The 24,089-nt window shown below is 38.5% G+C and overlaps 1 protein-coding gene across 1 annotated transcript; it reads left to right on the top strand.

Moving 5' to 3' along the window:
* Positions 1 to 23,014, top strand: MCHR2 (melanin concentrating hormone receptor 2). Its single transcript, XM_075089847.1, is given in 6 exon segments — positions 1 to 197; positions 7,888 to 8,094; positions 19,355 to 19,549; positions 21,461 to 21,580; positions 22,692 to 22,754; positions 22,756 to 23,014. Coding segments are annotated over 6 exon segments (1,026 nt in total). The 5' UTR covers positions 1 to 15.
* Positions 23,015 to 24,089: the final 1,075 nt, after the last annotated feature.

Genomic DNA, 24,089 nt, shown 5'->3' with positions numbered 1-24,089 from the left:
TAAAGTCACTGAAGAATGAATGAATTTCACCCTCCCTGTAAGAAGAGTACACCAGGCTTCTTTAACAGATCTTGGAGTGGATGGCACCATTATCAAGTGATTGGTGCTGCAGAGACAATCCTCCTTCCTTGTCTGATTGGGATTATCTCTTTGACAGGCTTAGTTGGAAATAGTCTCATTGTGTTGAAAATAATAAGGTATGGAATTTAACACATTTTCCAAGATTTATTGCTGAAAAAATAAACGATGACTACACTAAGGAAGTGAATTACCCAGCAAAGACAAGGATAGCAAGTTTTTCATGTTTCGTTTAGTCATTGACATTTACTTCGCATTAAAAGTAAAATTAAATCATGACTACAGATAGTGGTAATGTATGCCTGTTTAGCCTTTTCTGCTGTGAGAAAGCACTTAAGTGCATGACTGACTTCATATTCAAGGAAACAAAAATACATGCCTTCTTCCCTGGCTCCATTATAATTGGCAGCTATCTTCCCACTAGCATACGTAAAAGCTAGACTGAACTTTAAACTTTAGTTATGATACTAGCCAGGCACTATAGTGTTTTACAAAGTTCTTTTTAACATCAGCTGAAATAAACCTTTTTTCTCCTTTAAAAACTGCACTTTTACCTCAGATTATTTTAATAACAGAGCTTTATCTAACTTTTGTCCATTTACAGCAGCTTCCTAGAACTCACCGATTTTTTCCGGTATCACCTTACTTCTAGAAACAAGGGCCTTAGTGCCAGTCAAGGATTCTCACATCACAGGAATTAATACCTCAATATATTTTTGTTGTATTCTGAGAAGGTAAAATTGCTGAAGTCGCTGAAGTTTTTTGGGTCATAAAATCTGAGCCAGCCATCCTTCATGCAAGAAAATATCTTCTAGTCTCTTAATTTTAACAAGATTTCTTTTTCTATAGAAAAAGAATTTTATGTCAAAAGGCTGAAACTACCACAAACTAAATCCATAAGCATGTATCTTGAAAAAGTGGTTTTTCTCTTCAGTGCAAATTTAACATAAAGATTTATGACAGCATGAGGCTAATATATGGCACACTCTACAAGGATTAATAGAAGGACTCCACCCCTACATACTGTGCTTTTAAAGGAAAGATTTCCAAAGTCCAACCTAGGACTAAGTGCCCATCAGCCCCTGAGCTTTACCAAACTTCCTTTTGAAACTACCAGAAATCCAATGCCTGCTACACTCAAGAACATTGTAGCTCATAATCTGAATGCAGAAGAGAGGAAATGTGTAAACACTATGTCCGTGAACATAAGTGAACATAATGGTAATACGACTTTTTAAATGTATGAATGAATAGAAAGGAAAAAAGAAATCACTGAGTTTCTAAAAATTAATTATAGAGTCTCTAAAATAATAGAATGGAAGGAAACTGAGAAGGAACAAATATTTTTTTGTCCCTGGTGAAAAGCCTTTGTCTAGCTTAAATAAAAATATGAGAGACAGAGGGAACAGACACAGACAATGACTTGGAAAAAAAGAATATAATTTAAACCGTATTTGAGTTCAAATTTATGGGCACCAACATTTATACACAAGAAAGGAAATTGAAAATAGTGCATTAAAATATTAATGTGGTAGTTACCAACACTAAAAAAGGCAGCTGCAAACCTCAGACTCTGCAGATGCATGCACATTTAAAATGTAGCTACATTATGAAAAATAACCATGTCAAAATCTCACCTTTCACTAAACAGATCGGATTCTACTCAAAGGCTCTGCTTCCAAGTTGTGTCTTTGCTCTTTATTGAACACATTTTCTCATGCAAACATTTAAATTTTTTTAGCATTCTATAGTCAATTCTTTTAAGAGAGAAAGAAGCTAGATTATGTCTCTAATTAGCTAGAAAGTTATTTACTTTCCAGTAGCAAATGCTTTATTGATGGTAGAACACAGTAAAGAAAGAACCTTGGAATTTTGGCTCCCCAATTTTGTTTACAGGTTTGCCAGATAGGGATAAACATTTTTACGTGTGATCTAAACTTATATTGTCTGCAGTTTACTGGGAGAAAATAGCTAGAAGTGGTAATGAAAGTTACATGTTATATATGTCTATGCACTGAGATTTAATTTAAAAACTAGTAACTCAATTACTTTTGGCTGGCTCTCCTCTTGTGAATGAATTTTATCCCTAGGGAAAAATGGAGGGAGTTGAGACACGTTGCTATTTAATTAAAAAGAAAATGGTGGAGAAATGCTGCGAGAGTTCAGTTTCAGCCAGAAGAACCTAATAATCCTCATCCCAGCAACCTTGAAAAACTGGTCCCCAAAACTGCAGTTCTGCTAGCAAACATTTTATGCAAACCTACTGACTTTGTTGGACCAGCTGGTGGGAGAATGGCTATGTCTTTGTGTGGAGAGGGAAAATATGATCCAGACAACTCCAATTAGCTGCATTAGTCTGGCTTTGTATTTTTAAGGAAGAGTATGTTACAGAAAAGAAAAGGGAATCAAATACAATTTCAATTATCTATGAGTACAGCTTTTCAGAGTAACTTGATTTTTAATAAGATTGCTAATAGAAAGTGGTAAAATAGTGTTTTCTAAAATAGAGATTGCAAATAAGTGTCACAATGTTTATTACTTGCATTCTGAGTCTTCAGCTGGAGAAGGTGTATTTGCAACTGAATGTAGTCACCAGTAGAAAATTTTTGAAACCGCTATGTACAGCTAAACTATCCAGATCAGAGATTTTATGTTATCAGATTTTATATGTTATCATGTTGGAAGTTATTAACCCAGCTAAAGAACAATGTATTGAGTTCAAGTATTATAGCATAAGAATTTTTCCCCCATTTTATTTATTTAATTCATTCATTCATTCATTAAAGTGTGGTGGGTACTATGCGATGTTGATAAGAAACATTTCCTGAAAAGATTTACAGGAGAAACGGGTTAATGTGGAACTTTCAGGGACTGATCACAGGGCCAGGCAGATTTCATCTTTTCCCTCACATAGCTGAGGCAAAGCATAAGAGTATGTCAATGGTATTCCTAATGATGTATGCTGGGGAGATGTGGCTGATGTGAAGGAGTAGAAGACTGTCGTAGAGAAAGAACCAGATAAAGAATAGAGGAGGTACTAGGGCAATAGAAATCATGCAGTAACTTTTACTAGAACAAATCACACAGCCATAGAATTTTTTTCTTATTATTTTTTTTATAAATAGGAAGCACTGCTGTCGGTTAGAAAACAACAGAGGAAAAAATCTGTGGGCTGTCAATAGGCTAAAGCTGTGTGAGAAGCGCACACAGCTGTAATATGTGTAAGGCTCTGCCTTTCTGGAAGAAAGAAGGAAATGCTAATGCCATTCTCCAGGCTCATACAAGGCCTGAAATAATACTCTCACCAGCTGTTTCCCGAAAGGTAAGATATTCAGACTGGAATCAGAACCGAAAAGAAAAATTACCAGAAGAATGGAGAACTAAGAAAATTCATCTAAATTTGTTGTGGGTTTTGTTTGTTTGTTTGTTTGTTTGTTTGTTTGTTTGTTTGTTTGTTTGTTTGTTTGTTTGTTTGTTTTAAAAAAAGGCTCAGAGTTGTATGCTTGCTCTCTATGAATCAGGATCAAATACAGCAGAAAGGGTAAAGGACTATTTAAACTAAAGGCCAATACTGGTACAAGAGCAATTGGGTAGACTGTAGTCAGGAGCTGTTAAAGGCTGATAACTGGAAGGTGATTTTTACCTTTTAGAACAGTGGTGTCCTGCAATAGCCTTCAGTAGGAGTACTGGAAGTAAAATCATTATTTCTGAGATGAAATTACTCTGTTACGAGGAGGTCTTTGCTTATCTTGTTGCCTGTGACAACCGATGACTCAGGTCTGTGACAAGGGTTGTCTCTTCCAGTCTTAGGTTCCTGCTTTTCCTAAATCTAGCAAAAAAACCCCAAGATGTTAAACAACATACCCAGTGCCCTACAACATATCTCAGCTGTTCTCTTTATTCCTCACTGAGATGGGAAAGTTAAGTGTCTCTGCACTGAGACAGTATGCTGTCAATTTACTCTAATTTCTATGATTCTGTTTCAGATTTGTTTCAGAAATAAAAAACCAGTTCACATTCGAAATGTGGGACTTCCCATGATCACATGGAAATTTATTTATTTATTTATTTATTTAATTGTGGATGGTACTATGCGATGTTGATAAGACACAAGTTTCCTGAAAAGATTTTCAGGAGAAATGGGTTAATGTGGAGCTAAGACAGGATAAATTTCCCCCAGAGTTCATTGAGTCATAGAATCATTAAGGTTGGAAAAGACCTCTAGGATCATCAAGTCCAACTGTCAACCCAATGCTACCATATCTCCTCAAACCATGCCCTGAACTGCCGCGTCTACATACTTATTAAAACACCTCCAGGGACAGTGACTCCACCACATCTCTGGGCAGACTATTCCAGTGCCTGACCACTCTTTCAGTAAATAAATTTTTCCTAATATCCAATCTAAACCTCCCCTGATGCTGTTTGAGGCCATTTCCTCTCATCCTATCACTAGTAACTTGGGAGAAGAGACCAACACCCATCTCACTACAACCTCCTTTCAGGTAGTTGTAGAGAACGATAAGGTCTCCCCTCAGCCTCCTCTTTTCCAGACTAAAAAACCCCAGCTCCCTCAACCTCTCCTCATAAGACCTGCTCTCCAGACCCTTCAGCAGCATCATTGCCCTTCTCTGGACACGCTCCAGCACCTGTTCTGTTGCTCTGCAGTGATTATAGGAGTCAAGATTGCTTGGAGACTTTAGAGGACTAAATCTCAAATTGGTAAATTTAGCTAAGAATAATTCAACCTTCAATTACAAGGAGAAAAGATAGTACAAGTCTTTCCTGATAAATTATTGAGATGTTTTTTTAACCACTAGGGGAAAATAACATAGACAGAAATGTTCCAAGAGGGAGCAGAGTACATGCTTACGAGCACAAAAGGCCTACAAGATAGTGTTAAGTAGGTATAGGACTGCTGCTGTTGGACCTGCTCTTCTCAGGGATAGAGGATCTAGGTAAACTCCAAGTATGAGAGCAGAAGGGAAGTGGGCTATGGTTAATATCAGAGCTGGAAATTTAAAAAAGCTTCCTCCAAGTCAATTTGGTTTGCTGGGACAGTTAGATTCTATAGAGAAGGACAGGCCTAGGTGGGAGGGTGGCCTTAAAGCTGGTGCTACTTGCCGTTGCAGACCTAGCCCAAAAGGGATGCCATTTTCACCTTTCCTCTTTGAAGAAAGGGTATGTGCTTGTGTTCTTAAATGTGTGATACTTATAAATCATCTTGTCTTTGACCTGAAAGATCACTTCCAAATTAACACTTAAGCTTCTAGTTAATGAAGTCTTTCTGTCCAGGAGGGTATGAATAAATACTGATGACAGTAAATAATGTAGTCAGAGGGGATAAATAATGACTGATGACAACACATAATGCACTTGCCGTATTCCTCAAAGTTGTTACTGGAGTGACAGCCAATACATGGATTATCACATTGTCGTGCCTGCTCAACACTTCTTTTTTTAATGAATTGGTATCATTCAAATCCATTTTTAATGAGTTTAATCTGTAGAAGTAGAATTGAAGAGAAGGTAGGTCTAATCGCAGATTTGACATATTCACAGATTTTGCACAACAGCAATTGTGCTTTCGTACATTTTTCATATGGTGTTTCAGAGATGGGAATTGGCATGGCTGGAAGGATGAATTGACTAGCTAATATGTGTGGCTTCAGAAACTGCTGAGAAGCTTTCAGGTTGGTGGCAAGAAGGTAGAAAACATTGAAAGGATGGAAAGAAAGAAGTTTGAAATTGAGGCTATGACTATTATTTTCCTGAGTTTTGATGTTTGTTTGTATTTGTTTTTGGGGGGGGGGGGGGGTGGTAAAGTGATAGTTTTAGCAGAAGGCAAGCACCACTGTCTTAATAAAATATAAGAAAGTTATAAACTGTAAAATGTGGCCAAAATTATTTGAGATTATAAAGTTTACTGCATAAGTTACCATTTAAATATTGTGCCTCTGAGCCATCACAAGAAACTATGAAAATCTGGATGAAAATACATGCCCTGGCCTCTGGACACTGATCTAAAAAGGCATCGTTTTCTGAACCTCAGTGTAAAGCATGAGACAGTGGATATTACAACACTTCCCTTTACATCAACCATGGGACAGCTGTTCAATGTCTACTCTTTGTCAATTAAATTTAACATAAAGTACGCAAGTTTAGAATTTGAGATTCTCATTCTGAGTCCAAAAGTAATTTCTAATTTAGTATGATTTATCCTGTTAATGTGAATGAAATAAAGAAGAAAACTACCATTTTAACTTTTTAATGAAATGACATGTACAGGCAGTTTTCAGATGCTTTGAAACCTGTGTATTTGAGCATAATGGTACCATTTGACGCCTTGCAGGAAACACAGTTTGGTGCTTTTCTTTTCCTGGACGTTTTTGCATCTTTCAAAGTTCACAAAGCTAAAGGCACTGGAGGAAAAAGATCACATATGCGTCATTCTCTCCACAAGCTCCAGTCATTAGTGCCAGCAGATATACTTTATAGATGTCTGGCTTTGGTTTCAGCATCATAACCAGATGACAGTGAATCATACTTCATAGTTTATTAAAAATGTTTGAAAAAAAAAAACTTTTGCCTGGCTCATTCCCTCTAGCTTAAATTTGTTTCTTTAGAAACATAGTTATTTCATAGCTTGTAGCATGCAGTGAAGGCAACATGAAAAATATGTAATTAGGACCTTTTCTCACACAGGTCAATTTAGGAAAACATGGTCATAGATTTGGGCTTCTAAATGCGGTTTGTGGGCAGTCAGGTGGAGTTCCCCCAGCTGCAGGTTCTTCTGTCTCTTCCAGTAAGAATGAGAAATAAACTGATACTTTGCAGTAGACTAGAAAAATAATTGGTTAGAAATACTGAGAGGGAACCTAAACAAATGGCTTAGACTAGACATCTAATTCCTAAGTAAATTTAGGTAAGGTGATTTCTATGCGGAGGCTGTGGATAAGGACTTTTTTAATAAAGTCATGTAATTTAAAATATTTTATAAATATCAGTGCTTTGCAAAGATGCTTTGTGCTTCTTTCTTTGATTTGTACAGAATAAGTCAATTTAAAGTCAGGAATTCTTTCAACTGCATGTATAACATTCCTCCAAGCCTAAACTGGGGGTTGTACTAAAATATGTACATTTTGGTCAACGAAGCTAGGAAAGTATATATATCACACAAAAGCTACGCGATATAGGCATTATGAAACTGGCAAATCCAAACTCTCAGTACTTAAATGACAACTGTGCATAGAGTTTTAACTTAGTTGTGTTCCCTATATATGTACAAACTTGATTAGACTATCTTTAAATACTTGATTACATACTGTTGTTTGGTTTTTTTCCCCAGAGGATCATTCATCTTTCACCAGTTCCCTTTTTACCTTGAGCACTTGAGAACCACCTGTCTGCATTGTTAAGCAAGATTCAGCCCTGGGACAGCTGCATTACAGGAAAGCTCTGATCTCTCCTCCTATTTCTGCTAGGCTGATATTTCTAGAGTTCCTATGTCCATCAGACCTGTGTTTACTTTGAACACTTTATAATTTTCAAAGGATATGGATAATTGTGCTGATGTTAATAAGTTAAATGGTACATTCAGCCTCACTGGAAAGCAAAATTAAGAACAATATATTTTTGTCGAGACTAAAATGTTTAGTTTGAAGTAGCTAAACTCTAAAATAGTGATTTTGATGGTGTACTTATTTGTGTGTGGTTCCGTTTTGAGGTCTGCTCTGTCAACAGTATACTTGGAAAACAGTACAATAACTATGTCGAGTAATAGTCTCCATGTGTTCCAATTCTTTTCAGAACTCAGGAGAAAACTATCCCAGATATCTACATCTGCAATCTGGCTATAGCAGATTTGGTTCATATCATTGGCATGCCCTTTCTCATTCACCAATGGGCACGTGGAGGCGAGTGGGTTTTTGGCAGTTGTCTTTGCACCATTACCTCCCTGGACACATGCAACCAGTTTACATGCAGTGCCATTATGACCACAATGAGTTTGGACAGGTATGTGCTTTCAGATTTTCTTTCTGTACCCAAGGACAAATAATACCAGATTGTGTTTATGCAAAGCTGTAGTAATTCAAGAATGAGAAATGCCATGAGTTATGATTAATGATATTTTGAAAACAACAGTTTCTGATATTTGTGGAGATGGCAGAAGTATTTTAAGTGTTGCTATAACATCATGCTGTGAACAAGGTCTTAAGGGATCATAGTAACCATCAACATTACCATTCTGGGGCTTATCTTTAGAGGTGCAGCTTCTAGTAAAAGCTTAATGTCACTAAAACTAGATTTGTTTTAACAATTCTTGTTTAAGATAAAAAATTGGACCAAATTTAGGAAAGAAAAGTTGTCTTTGCACCGAAGATGTCTTCCTTCACATGTCAGAGAGAGCATGGAGGAAAAGAAAGATACAATTTTTCCTGCATAGTACAAGGTACTAGTCAATCGTTAAGAAGACATTCAAGAGGCAGCTTTGAACTTATGATCTCTGATAAATAAACAGAGCCAATGGGAAGGATGGTTGCTATTGAAGTTGTGGCATACAAGACAGCATCCTTCCATGGAGGTGGAATGTAGTCACTAAAGATAGGGAGAGAAAAATTATCAGAAAACAGAAAGCAGAAAATTGAAAGTTATCAATAATTTTGATATTGATAAAGTACAGTTATCATAAAGAGGCTACACTGATGCATAGTATTATAAGTCTTATTTTGATGACATGCAGTTAAAAAAGAGCCAAGAAATAATTGTCAATTCCTTTGAAGTTCAATTTTGAAAGCTCTGGTCATATATTTGCATGTGAGTAATGTGACAAATGACAGTCTTTTCCTATATTCCTAAAGAATTTACACATAGCAGTTTCTTTAATCTTGCTGCTTACAGATTTTTTTTTAATGCAAAACACAGTAAGTATTAAGGCAGGAAAAAGACATGACATCCCAATGAGGAAAGACAGAATATCAAAACCTGGTATAAAAAATAGTTTATATTCCAAGTAAAACGTGTCTTAAAATAGATATTTGGAGTTTTTTCCAAAGTACTGAGGGTAAGCCTGTGCTTTCTTTTCTATTTTGAGGCAAGTTTTTCCATTTCAGATACACTTGCCTATGGCAAGCTCTTCAGATTATTTCTCTCCGATTTGTTTTATTACTGTTAATACCAATTATGACACTTTATCCAAGAGAGACAAAGGTTTTTCACAGAACAAGCTCCCAATCTGTCTAGTGCTTGATAGTTTCAGAAAAACACCTCTGAATCCACCCAGCAGCTTTCATTAATTGGAAAGATTAAATCAGCTATTTTGCAAAAAAAAAAAATCAGTAGAGTTTGTAAGATTTTCTTTGACTGTAAAATCATCCCAAATTCACAATACAAGCAAGAAACATAATAACACCTTAGTAAATGATACGGCTAATGCAGCGTTGGTCAACTTCATGTTCCCTTTCACATTTCTCAAAAATAAAAGGAAGACAGAGCAGGTTGGACGTGGGAAGGCACTTCGGAAGAAGTCTTAGCTGAATATAATGACTACCACATGCAAATTAATATTTGTCATATTGCTGGATAATGTTTTTCTTCCCATAAATCCTCTACTTCATAATTGGAGTGAACTGTGTCACGCAATGGTCCAACAGAAACTTTAGTACTTCAGTATTTCTTTTTGCAAATCATATTTTTTTCTAAGATCTTAAGAAGTGGCAAAACCAACTGTGCTCTCCATGGAGCTTTAGGTGTCTATTTCTGAGGGGTACGATGTGTAAAAGTTTGCTTTTCTTTACTCACTTTAATATGAAATAAAAGCATTAAGGAAAGCCGTAAGACCTATCCAAGTTGACTATGCATATTAAAATTTATGATAAAGTTTTCTAAATTGACATCAGACACCTTTTTAAATACAGATTCTTGTTATGCCACAGGCCAAGATTACATAAATTAAGCCTGAATTAAACTTTGGTAGCAGAATTTTGCCTATCAGTTAAAAAAAGCTTCCTAAGAAGCAACATACACCACCTGTTCTCTGGACAAGGGTGCGCAAAGGCACACATAGACAACAATCCTAATATAATTTTCCTCCATGTTTGTCAAAAGTAAATTTGACTCTTCAATGAAAATATCACTTGCCTAAGTGAAAACACATCTGTGTATGCTGAAGACAACATTTCCTTGGTCCCAAATACTGATATACTCTTATGCTGCAGTCTGTGGTGAGACAGGAGAGATGGTGAGATGGATGAAAAGGAGGTCTGGTATGATGTCCTACACGATAAGTCACTTGACTTACAATGAATATGAACATTAGCAGTGTTAGTGACTTGTTTGCAATGGCAAAGGAACTTCTTGGCCTATGACTTTTTAAGAAAAGAGCCAAGACTTACATGTTCAAAATAACTAATGCAGATTCAGAAGTCACATCACTCCCTACTCCTTAATGGCATGCAAGATGCAGCTGGTAAAACCTGTGCCAGACTTCCTTTCTGTGACAGGAGTCTGTGAGGCATACTTCATTCCCTGTAACATGACTCCACTGGAGCATGTCATAGGAAAATGCCACTGTTTGGGTCCCTTCTTACAGAGTGCACCTGCTTCTGACAACTACTTCTGCAAACTTTGGTTGTAAGGAAAGGTGTAATCCTCTTGAGAGGATTCAGTTGTCTGTGATCCAAGGCGTACTTTTGGTATGGTACAGCTGTATCATCTTGTCTCAGCTTCCTAAGAAAATTCCTAAATGCTAAGCTGTGAGAAAGTACCTAGAGTAGAACTGTGTGAGCTAAGAAAGGTAAGATTGCAGCTATAGATAAGACAGTTGAGGTGGAAACAGTTCGCATCTCAAAGGTTCAAGAAGAGAAACACTGGCATGAAGAGGTATAAAATACTAACAAGAATCAAGGATTCTGAAGGTGCCCCTTCACTCCCATTGACAGCTGTACAGCAAAGACTCAAAGGTGCCATACAGGGGTGGTCTGTTTTCTATTGTAATAGCCAATAAATAATTGCTTTTTGTGAATACCCCATTTACAAAGTGTGTTTGTGCATGGGAAAAGTTCCCTGAACAAAGTCCTGAAGTCTGAGATACATAGGGTACCAGTCAATTTTGAGGGCTGCATAAATATTTATTTAACTTATCCTCTTAAGGTTTCAGGCACATAAATGGAGAGGTGAGGCTGGAAAGATAAATCTGGAGTAAACAACTCCAGGCTGAGAAGAAACAGGCAGGTGATCCAAGACTGACAGGCACGAGAAAATGAGTTCCCGGCTTGCCCATTGATGTAATGTTGCTCTAAGAAATATTTACCAAGGCAGTGTCACTGGTAGGGTGAGACCATTTCTCTATGAAAGTTATGGGCTTTTAGTTATTTAAAACCAGAACCACCTGATTTGCCATGGACTAACCCATTTACTCATTCTTCACACTCCTTTTTCTGTTGTTCCTTGCTTCACTTCACATGCAGTCACAAACACCCCAGACAGAGGAAAAGGTAAAAGCCTATTAAAAGCTCAATCTCCTGAGCAGCCCATTATTTGGCGTTGAGTGTATTACACTTTGCTGCCTCTTGGAGCAATCCTAAGAGTAGTACATTTTAAGCCAATACAGATAAGAAATTAATAAATAATATTATTTGGATAATTTATGCTAATTAGTTATAATAATAATAATAGTGCCAGCATACTATATTGTGACAATATGCAATACATAGTAATAATGTTAGACTGGAGGATGTCAAATATGACAGGTTAAGATATGTACAGATGCAGGAAGAAAAAAGTGTGGAAAAATCCAAGCTCCAAGACATGTTTCCCTTCTACTTGTTTTGTATGCATAACAGAAGACTGACCAGATGTTTACGGCTTTGCTAGAAATCAGAGGAGATGACATGCAGTTAGCTACAACATTAACTAGGAGCACATGCTCCCATGAAATACTCTCTCTTTCAAAGTGTTGTCTTGGCTTTCATGATTGTACCACCTACCTTTGGTGATGGTTGGTCTCATAGATGTTCCTCAAGGCAGCATTATAACAGAAAGTTTGGCAGAAAGGCAGAAAGAAATGCAGTAATAGGCATGGGTAGCAGGCACCACATAGCTGGTGCTTTGTACTTTTTGAGAACTCTGGAAGCTCCATCACTGCCTCCTTCTCCAGCTCTCTGTGTCAGAGACACAGCTCAAACACCCCCATTATTGTTTGTTTCGGGTAAGTATTCTTCAGACTTTTCTCAACAAAAGACCCTTTTCTTACTGATAATTACTTTGTCAGATGAGGGCACATGTCTGCCTTTAAGTTCCACTCTCTGAAGTGGAAATTACCCCGTATTTTCAAAACAGCATGTTTTCCCGAATGCACCACTCAACATTTCATATCACAAATTTATCATCAGACAATAGGCAAGATTGAAAATTACATGCAAATTGAAACAACCAATAGAACCCACTACTGCAAAAGGAAGGAGACAAAGCTGCTTGTTAAGTGTTTAGGGTGAGATTAATTTCTTATTGTCTAGGGGAGGGTAAGTGAGAATACCGTCAGGCTGGAATAAGTTTGAGTTCTATCAAGAAAAGAATCATTTTCACTTACATCGAATTGAATTTCTGGTGGTGTTTTCATTCCATTCAGTCTAATGACTTGCTTTTCATCTTTAAGTTCACTAAATGACTTTTTTTTCTTTTGCTCAGATGAATATTAAAAATGGGAACTAGAAACCCAGGGAAATTATCCTCTAAAGTCACATATCGGTATATGAAAATGTCCAGCAAAATAATTGATCCAGAGAGTGTGAAAAGTCATTTTACATACATACATTTTACATACATACATAGGGAAAAACACAGATGTACAGGCCAGATTTTAGTACCCTCAACAGCACCATTAGTAACCTGTCCTTTACTTTTGTGAGAAACCTGTGAAAACTCAGCTGGGTACCCAGGAAGACAATGTCTACGCAGCAAAAGAAACCAGGCTCAGCCAGCCCATAGGCAGTGGTGGGCACCTCTGGAGCTGGAAGATGTGGATTCAGTACCCATCCCAGGCTAAGGGGGTTCCTTTGCACTTGGCATTCCTTCCTGCAATGATTTTCAATGGCCTTTAACACAGTTTTATTACAAACTATGTTAGTCTGATAACCACTAGACTGTAGCTGCTATCAGAATGAGTTACATTCGCTCTTGATAAATCCTGAGCTGCGCTGGGCTCTGGTTCTTTAAGCAAATGCAATATCATCTGTTAAGCCACACGTCACACGGTGCCTTAAAAGCGTCAGCCTTTTGCATTGCTAACAGCCTTCTCTCTGAAGCTCTGTAGCTGGCTTTCTGCTGGCAGCTCTGCGCCCGGTCACCCAAGCTGCCACAGCAGCCTTTCCCAGAGCCTCTGGGGCAGCACTTTCCCCTTGTTCCCACGCTGTGGATCTTGTGCTGTTATCCTCCCAGCCCTGCACCTGCAAACCCACCGCGTTGTTATGGTGGGTTCTCATGGGAAGTGACTGCCACCAGCGTGAGAATCACCCCTTCTTCCCCTCCCTTTTCCTACCCTTGGTCAAACATTCTGGTTGACATTAGTGGACCAACTTAACAGCAAGTCAGCATGCAGCCTCAAGAAAGCGTGCTCTCAGCAACACCAACAGCATCATAGGCAGGAGCAACTGGCAAAAAGTTAGTCCTGATGAAAACTATGTTGATACTGTAGAGAAAAGCGGTACTGGGGGAACCATGTATGGCACTAGAGAAGAGACTCAGAGATGGATGCTTGTCTGGAGATGACCCCCCATTACTTCTCTTCCCAGCTGTCCACTCAGGACAGCTGTACCTTTCCACACCCTCTCTTTTGACTTTGATTTTTCCCTCAAAGTCACTATATGCCATCAGCTACGGTCCCTGGAAAAAAACCTCTGTGCATGTGAACCTGTCTTAAAAACCTTTGTGCAATACATGGTTCTTAATGAAAGAGCTAATAAGAAATAACTAATGTTTTTGTGGTTAGGTGCCTTGTGAGCTTAAGCAGCTTGAAACAGAAGGGAGATCTCACTGAAACCTTCCTGCTAAGCAGAAGCATATGAAAGCATTAAAGCGTTTTTGTATCACCCAACCGTAGGCATGAAAAAAAGTTCAGTCTCATAAATGGCAGGCAGTAGGCATGTCTAAGAGGTGACTCATGGGGTGTATGAAAAGCACAGCAAAGGATGGAATATCATGTCACCTTCCTTGCAGCCTGCAGGAAGAGGGGTGTCTGGTTATGTGCACTTCTTACTCCGTATCAGCTACTAATGTCACTTTTCTGTGCTTCCCCCACACCCCTGATTTCCATCTTACACGCTTGCATTTTCTCACAAATATTTCCTTTAATTCACAGTTTATTCCCTGATTTTTTTGGTAAAGCCCATTGTAACTTTCTTCAGTAATCATTTTTTGGAAACATCTCCGCTGCCAATTTTAAAAAGAGTTGCAGTATTGCCCCCTTACTTTGCATGGAGATGGTGTTGTTTGCACCACTTGAAAAATGAAAGCAACCTCAAAGCATACATAGTATACTGTGCTTACATGTGCTAAGTGGTTAAATTTTGTATAAAGTGGGAGTAAATGCAAGTTTTAAGAACTTGAGAAGCCTGTAAATTACACTCAATTACAGTGACCCTGTAAGCAATACCAGTGTCAAAAGCTATTTCCATGAGGCAGCCAGTGAAATAGGAGAGGTAGCTGTACCAAGAATGGTACAAAGCTGTTCTACCATTGCAAATGTAGAGGATTTCTGTTCTTTCTGTCACCATCTTGAGGATTAAGAATAACTGCATGAAATTAGACATAGCTCTTTAAGATATCATATGCCAGAAAAGCCTTTTGCTGATTCTAGCAATAATGGTCATTACTTTAACCTTATTTAGCGAAAAGAACTTGGTTGTCGCAAAGCTTGAATAATGAAAGAACTCTCTTTCATACTCATATTCAAGCAAAACTGAAAATAATTTATTATCACATGAAATATGAATCTTTCTTGATCTTATGCACTTGTTCCTGAACTTCACTGCGCCAAGGGCAATAATACCAAGCAATTGAGGTGCTGCAGGCACCTTGTTCTGACAGGCTGGTAAACCCGATCTGTGAAAAACAAGTCCAGGACTTTGAACAACATTTCAAGGTCTTGCCAGCACCTATAGACAAGGATCTTCTGATTCGTATCAGATATTCACATCATGTAAAATGTGTAAGTATGGCTATATATTAATACAGATACAGCAACGCAGCAAAGGAATGGCAGGTATTGAAGTTTCCTGCTGTCCAGTTAATGATATTTCTGGTTATTTACTGGTACCAGTACTGGATTATTAAATCCAATTAAACTTGAGGTTTCGGCCTAGTGAACACATTCGTAAGCAGCCAGTCACTTACTAAGCTTCTGCTCTACACTGCATTGAAGAAAATTCACAGCAGCATTCCTGGTTTTAGTAGAGCAAATGTAGATGCATACCAGGGTATCTGAAAGCAAAAAGCAATGTTCAATTTGCACACATTGCAGTTGGTGTTATGTACGCCTGTCTGGCTTCTTGTGTTTTTAATAATGCAAATCTAGAATATCTCCACCAAGCTCTGTTCCTTTATTTCTAATAATTCAATAAACCTAATACATGTCTGTACCTGTTTTTCTTTCATGAAGTGATTTTAGGAAAGAATCACATTATTAAAAAGACTGTTCCTTGCAGGCTTTTATTGTACGTTTTTTCTGCATTTTTTCACTTAACCTGTGAGCAATATAAATAGTTCACTGATTGAGAGATATTTTTTCATTTCTAGCTAAGGTACAGCTTGAGAGCAATACAGAATTAATCTCTAATGGCCGTTGTTCAGAACACACCAAAACTACTACTTTCTGGGGAAAAAAAAGTCTTCTGGAAGAATGATGTCGTTTCCAAATCAGATTTCTTAATTAGCTGAGTACAAGTGCTGTGGCATTCCACATGTAGATTATAACCCTTTAGAAAAAGTATGTCGTCTTAGGTGGTGCCAGAAACTGTCTTAAAATTCATATTATGCTAGCTTGCACTGCCTTCTTTTATTGGGCTGTCATTTTTTTCCTGAAGAAATTAATGCATTGTGGCCTAGACAAGTGGTCTGTGCAGTGGGTGGGGAATCGGCCGCACCCAAAGGGTGGTGGTAAATAGCTCTTTTTCAAAGTGGCAACTTGTCACAAATAGAGTCCCCCAGGGATTGATATTGGGCCCGATGTTATTCAACATCTTCTGAAGTGTTCTGGATAACGGGATCAAGTGTAGCCTGATGAATTTTGCAGATGACACCAAATTGAGTGGGGAAGTAGACACTCCAGAAGGGAGAGCTGCTCTGCAGGGAGATCTGGATAGGCTGGAGGAGTGGGCCAACATGAAACTTATGAAGTTCAACAAAGAGAAGGGTAAGGTCATGCACCTGGGAAAACATAATCCAGGAGTGCAGCCCAGACTGGGATGCACCTGGCTGGGGAGCAGCTCTGTGGAAAGGGACCTGGGGGTCCTGGTGGACAGAAAGCTCAACATGAGCGAACAGTGTGCTGCTGCGGCCAAGAAGGCCAACAGGATGCTGGGTTGCATCAAAAAGGGCATTGCCAGCAGAGGTAAAGAAGTCATTACCCCACTCTACTCAGCACTTGTCAGGCCACCCCTGGAGGACTGTGTGCAGTTCTGGTGCCCGCTGTACAAAAAGGATGTGGACAGGCTGGAAGGGGTCCAGAGAAGGGCCACCAAGATGATCAAAGGCCTGAGCAGCCCGCCATATGAGGATAGGCTGGGAGAACTGGGCTTGTTCAGCCTTGACAAAAGGAGGCTCAGAGGGGATCTCATCACCGTGTACCAGTACTTAAGGGGTAGCTACAAAGAAGATGGAGACTCCTGTTTTACATGGAGTCACATGGAGAGGACAAGGGGGAATGGATCCAAGTTGCTCTTGGGGACATTCTGGTTGGACACAAGAGGGAAATTTTTCACAGTGAGGACAGTCAACCATTGGAATAATCTCCCCAGGGAAGAGGTTGGCTTGGCCACATTGGACACCTTCAAGAGTCATCCGGACAGGGTGCTGGGCCATCTTGTCTAGACTGTGCTCTTCCTAGAAAGGTTGGACTAGATGATCTCTGATGTCCCTTCCAACCTGGGATTCTGTGATCTTTTCTGCTTTACAAGCACTAAAATTCAGTGAAAATTCTACCAGTATGTAAACATTTTTCAACTTGTACAATATTTAAATACTGACATGAAGTCAACAGGATGGAATTTGGTAGAGAAGATGCTAATAGCCAATCACAAAGAAAATTATTTTCAAGTATTGTTTACATTCCTTTATAATGCCCTTCTCATAGCAGCTAGTAAATCACTCATTCTCAGTTAATTTCAGAAAATTACCATTTCAAAAGATTTCTATGATTATGATTCAGTTTTCTGTCTTTTTAAAACAGAGTCGATCTATCTCTCACAAGAGAGATGTGTTTCACTGCTATTACCCAAAACTCTTCCAACATTATGCACAAAAAAAGGCATGTGTGATCTAATTAAAAATGACAGAATTCAATTTTTGATCTATTTTGTAAAGGCTGATCATAAAATAGATGTTTTCTACCAAAAAAACAACCCAAAAGTGCCAAAGATCCCTCCCTCCTTTTTTACGTAAAACTTTGAGCTTTCATTTAGCTGTATCACTTGCAATTAATTTAAGAATTATGAACTGACAAATGGATGAATTGAGTTTTCTCCGTAAGTTTCATCTCACCCATTTCTCTTCAGTGTTATGGTTCCTCACTCACCCACCAGCTCCTGCTGGCAGAGTTTGGGTTCTTCCACCTGACCTTTTCCCTGTCACAGGGAGTGTGTTAGTGGATGTGGGTCCAAGACAGAACTGTAAGTCCACAGCCTGGGTGGCAATGGATACAGATGCCACTAGCAGAGCTAGGACCTCAGTGGTAGACCTCTCATCACATATCAGAGGGGATCATAGCTGATCATACTCTTAGGCTAGCAGCAATGCGATGAGAATCATCCCTCTGTGAGGGTCTCCACTAGGAGACCATACTGATGAGAGCTGTATCTGCAGCAGATTGCCTGTGGAGCACCAAAGTGAGGTTGCTCGGTGCTGGTTTCTGTTTGTCTCATGTGGTTATACGACCTCAAATCTATCACAGGACAGTGCTGCATCTTCCCCCAAACAGCTTTGCAGAATGCAGTGAGTTCAACAGCCACAAAGCAGTAACAAGACCCAGGGCAATGGAAGTTTTCAGGCTTCGTTGCATACTGTCTGCCCCCGGTACCTTTTGGGCAGGCCTATGGCTCGTCCCAGCGTGCCAGATTCTGTGTGTGCAAAGGATGGAAAGAAAAAAAGGTGAAATTCATTGTCAGGTTTCTTTACCTTTGTTGAATTTTTTCTAAGGTGATCTGACACCGTTCTTCCCGAACAAGTTGTTAAACTGTGAATCAGTGGTTGTGTTAGTAGGTAGTCTGATCTCATCTGGAAATGAAAAAGTGTACCAAATGTAGGGGACTTCATACCTACCCTACTCACTCCTGAAAAAAATTAGAAGGAAAATACACCCTGCTTTCACTTCCTCTTCTTTCTTATGACATGTGAATTTTTGTGTTTAGTATTCTGCTTTTAGATCAAAGATTGCCTACTTTAATCCATTTTGATCTGACAGATTATTCACCCCAACATTTTACAAAATGTGAAGGTCATGAAAAAGAAGTTGAATTTGTTTTGTATCATAAGCTGCTGCTAACTGAAGGTTACTTCTAAGGTAGTGAAGTCTTTCAGTTCTATCTTCAGTTTTGTGGAGACTAACATTTAAATTAAAACTATAACAGACTTGAGCACTCCTAGAGCTAAAATATGTCTGAAAGTTCTATTTTTCTTAAATAGCAGTCTTGCCTGTATTAAATTATCTCCAGTCCTTTTCCAGAACTAACTTCATCTCAGATTTTGTCTCTGCTTGCTTCTTGTATGTCTGAGTTTTTAAATTCTAGCTTCTACATGATAATCTACTATAATTTATTAAAAACTCTTGTCATATTAATTAAATAATGTTGTGACCAAAAGCATGATCAGTTATAACAACATTTGTTGAACGTTAAGGAATTTGCTTGAATAAAAGACATTCTGGCATGTTGTACAAGACAACTTTTGAAAAATGCTGTTTCCTTCCCTTGTGATGGCTATTAGAATTTTTATTTTGTGATCAACAATATTAACCTAAATACTTTATTGTTTTTCTATTATATTACTATGTTACTGGCTTTTACAGGTACCTTTCTTTTGTCCAGCCATTTCGCCTAACCCACCTGAGAACAAGATCAAACACAATTCGAGTCAATTTATGTTTATGGGTGGCATCACTTATTCTGATGCTCCCTGTGTGGGCCTACTCAGAAGTAATAAAGTTCAAAGATGGTTTGGAAAGTTGTGCTTTTGATCTAACCTCACCTGATGATGTTCTCTGGTAAGCTTTCAAAGCTCGGGTGATCATTTCTTCAGCTGGTGCTGAGGAAACCACCCATTTTGTCTTTGACATCTCTGAGAGGCGGATGGATGGATGGATGGATGGATGGATGGATGGATGGATGGATGGATGGATGGATGTAATGAATAGAATTAAAAGCTGAAGCTGAGCCTCATATCATTCAATCATTACCTCTCAGATTTTATTGGTAATATTGAGGCAGCCCTAGCATGAACAAGTTGAGCAAGATAGCTCCCAAATAACAAATGTAACTGAAGAATTTCTGTTTCTCCTTATCTTTTCTTGCTGCATTTAAGTAACTGTTGCTCACAAATGGGATCTTAATGTCCTTTCTGACCTGGCAGACTGTCATGTTTGGAAGATATAGATGACAGAAGAGGTTAAACACGCCTCAGATTGCATACATAGTTTTCCAGTATCTCATGACCAAGCAGATTCCTGCCTATTTGTTGAATTTGATTAGCTTGTTGAGTGATGACTAGCAAGCGACATAAAAGGAAATTTTTAAAACCTTACATAACAGAGAGCAGATTTGGCTGATACTAGGTGTTTTTATATTAGCATGTTTATTCGTATAAAGAAGGTATTTTTAGAGTGAGTATCCCAATTATCTCTAATTACCACACATGAGTTCACACTATTCAACAGTCTCAGAGCACATGATCTGTATTCTTTTGGTGAAATCAGACTGGAAAAAGTGCTCCAGGAACTCAATGAATGGACTCCAACCACTGCTGTGTACTCAGTCCTCAATCCACAGGATCCAATTAGAGAAAATTCAAAGTTAAACCCCCTAACATGAGTATAATGTGTCATGTCCTAAGCACCAAGTACTTCACTTTACAGATTGTCACTACTCATTTGTACTAGTTGTTAGTGTAGACAAAACCTAAAAGCCTTTTTTGTTCAACCCTCCCTTCCCTCTCCCTCCAGCTGGATTGCAACCAGATTTTTAATGGAATTAATTCTAACTCCGGAGCACTAGAAAAGGAAAAATGTGTAACTGTACAGAAGTTAAATATTTTAATGTAAGCAAAGCTTGATGAAAATCATTGTTGAAGACTTAAGGTATTAGTAAAAATGAAATATGACTGATTATTTTCAAGGACTTGTGAAGGACATGAGACTCCCAATAGCCTGAAAGAAATCAGAGAAAATAGAAGAAAAACAGGGTTAAAGGATTTTGGGAATTCAGTCTAGTCCATCCTCTTTCAGATGGCATGACCAATTGTCAGATGTTTGTTTAATTCCACATTAGAGGTTTTAACACAGAAAAGTATGAAGACAAGTAAAAGGAGACTCTGGTAGGTAAAGAAAAAATGAACTTCAATAATGAGAAAGTTTAACAAATTATTAAGCTCTCAATCTGTAAAGGGATAAGAAAGACTCTGTGTCTATTTGTCAGGAACAAATTGTAACAAAACAATCTACTTTCCTTCTTTGGTGGAAGTTCTTCAGTTGATAAAGAATAAATAGAAACAAAATAACTTGATTAATAGCAAAATACCAACAAACCAACTAGGAAAGATGGTGTAGACTAGATTACACTAACAATGCAAGAATGATTGAAAAAACTGTGCTACTATCAGACTACCAAAATACCAGGGGACTAAGCAGACTGGGTCCTGCACAAGTGCTTGCAAGAATTTTCACTATACAGGTGCTGGAAAAAGCACACCATACCGAATTTGGAAAGCTAAGCACAGACTTTAATGCTGAAAAGTCTTGCAGTTCTAGGTACTTGCTGCTACCTAAAACAAACTCCATGTATCTCTAATCAAGAATCGCAAATCAGAGACCACATTATGAAAAATGTAATTTATTTTTTACATCTATGAGATGGTCTTCGTGTAATCACCTTGTTTGTTCTTTTTGCATTTTGTTTTACAGGTACACACTTTATCTTACTATAACAACTTTCTTTTTTCCTTTACCACTGATATTTATTTGCTATATTTTAATTTTATGTTACACATGGGAGATGTATCAGCAGAACAAGAAAGCAGGAAGGTATTATTCATGCTTCTTCCTATTTCAGATGCTTTGCTCATACTACAAAGGTTTTATATGTAACAGGCCAAAAGGATTAGTCCCAAAACAGCATTTAGGCACTGCACCATGTAACTTTCAGTGCTTCAGACACTGCATTAAGTTCACAGGAAACAGATTAGGGATGGGATTCAGGGGAGGGAGCAAGATAACCCAGTTAGATGGAAACGCTGAGGAGACAGTTATGGCTGAAGTCCTCAGCTTATCTGAGGACAACAAAAAGGCTTGACCCAATCCTGCACTTCTGGCTGCAGGATGACACCTGCCCATTAGGATCTTGTGGCTCCAAGCTCTCAGTTAGAGGATTAGAAAACCCTGGGAGGGTCTGGGTGCTAGGTCTAGTACCAGTCGCCATGGCCCAGGGGGCTGCAGGTCAGGTCCTTCCAGGGTGCTTTGCCCCTCCTGTGGAAAGGGGACTCCAGGCCCCGCAAGGATCCCCAGCCACTGTTTACAGCCTGGGGAAGTCTAGGCAGTACAAGAAAACTGACACATAAAACACACAAAATACAATTTCCCAGTTTCTGTGACAGCAGCTCCTGATGAGCATGTTTTGGTTGTAGGTTGTAGGACTATGTGCTTTGAATTTCAGCTTCTACAAATTTTCTATTAATGAGGAAATTTATTTCCATTTTGGTTTGGTTTTGAATTCCTCAGATAGGAGGACCATTTTCTTCTTTTCTCCAAGTCTCCTTTAAGCTCATAATAGTCATGTTTTAACCGGATATTTCTATCCCAGTTTTTAGCAAAAAAAAATGTAGTCATAGATGAAAATGTATGGAAAGCTATATAGCTCCTGTTTTGAAAAAGAGCAAGCATTTTTAATTAAAATAATTGCCAGTATTTCATCAAGCATATATAAACAGTTCTCAGTCACTCCTGTATGTGTGTGGCACAGGATCAAATTCAGCCTAAGCAGAAGAAAAAATAATGTGCAAGCAACAAATTTTAAGTCATTGAGAGCTGGCCTTTGCTTGCACTGCAGGTGAATTTGGTCTCAAATAACTGCACTCAATCCATGACATCATTTTCCCAACTCGACTTTCCGTGCCAGGGATCCTTCTTCATTTTGTAGTTAGACCACCAGTATCCCCAGGCAAAGAGTCATGAGGCTCTCTAAGATGGTGCTTGCTCTGGTCAGTGTTTGTGGTAAGCACTGCCCCATTCCAAGGGATCCAGCTCATGAATCTTCAGGTTTCTCAGCCAACTCTGACCTTCTATGTTAGCTACTACATATCCATATGCCTCAGCTATGCCAGCAGCAGCATTAATCCAGTTCTCTACATCCTACTTAGTGGGAACTTCCAGAAGCATCTCCAGAGGTGCACATATGTGGCAGTCAGGATGGCAGAACAGGATGTCACCATCATTGAAAGCACCCTCAAGTCAAGTTTTTGAAAGGAGGGTCTTCTTCCAAGAAAAATGCATTTTCTATGTGTAGATTTTATCAGTTGCAGTAGACAGGCCTGATTTCACTTCCTTCATGAAAGTGTAACTCAGAAGTGGGTTTGTTGCTGGAATTGCACCGGTGTCAAGCTGATGTAAGAGGATCTGCACTGCTCTGTGAAAGGTTAGAGCTTCTAGAGGAGGGATTCTCTGCAAAAATATTCTTTGTTACTGTGCCATTGCTTTTTTTTTTTTTACATGATTTGTACATAGATGAACCAAATGTATAGAGACAAAAGTGGATTTTAAAAAACTGTAGTCCTCTGATAGTAAGAAGATAGAACGACTGTGGCAGGCATTTGGGATCTGACACTGTGTGAAGACATGGAAACTGTAAATTAATGACCAAAAGAGACTTAGTTACTGATGACTCAGAAGGGACTAACTATTGATTTTTATCCTATCTACAGCTGTCTCATCTGGCACTTGCTTCTGCAGCTATTAAAGGCAGGGGAGAGACATAAAAGGCCCTTTCAGAGGAAGACTACTTTTGAATTAAACTTTGTACATGTCCCTGCAAACAAAGAAGTTAATTCACAATGTGCGTCACTGGAAATTATTAAAACTAAGTTTTAAAAATAACTGTATGTTTCAGGGATATGTCTTTGCTTCTCTTTTCTCAAAATCCCTGCTTCCAAGACAGCCCCAAGAAGGGTGTTCAGTCCTGAAAGAGCTCAGTACTGGTTTCACTACGAGTGCCAAGAGGAACTTGGTGTTTGCCCAGTATGCACTCTCACTTATTTCAAGAGGGCTGGAAGAAAGCTTGTTGTCAACACTTAATCCACAAGATTTCTAGTAGTAGGATGTAATCAAGTGATATTATTAGGACCTTGCCAGCTAATACAGAAAATCGGTGAAAAAAAATTCTACTGGAAAATCTGATGCTCTTGAGAGATGTTCACAGTTTTGGTGTTCACCACACTGTGTCTTTATTTGCATCATGTTCTGTTCTCAGACTACTTTCACTTACCTCAGCAGTTCACTTATCGTTTTATTGAGTAAAGACAATATTTCACTAGGACCAGAG

The sequence above is a fragment of the Phalacrocorax aristotelis genome, chromosome 3 (genome assembly GCF_949628215.1).
Source record: "Phalacrocorax aristotelis chromosome 3, bGulAri2.1, whole genome shotgun sequence".
Lineage (NCBI taxonomy): Eukaryota > Metazoa > Chordata > Aves > Suliformes > Phalacrocoracidae > Phalacrocorax > Phalacrocorax aristotelis.
This window is presented reverse-complemented; position numbering and strand designations above follow the sequence as displayed.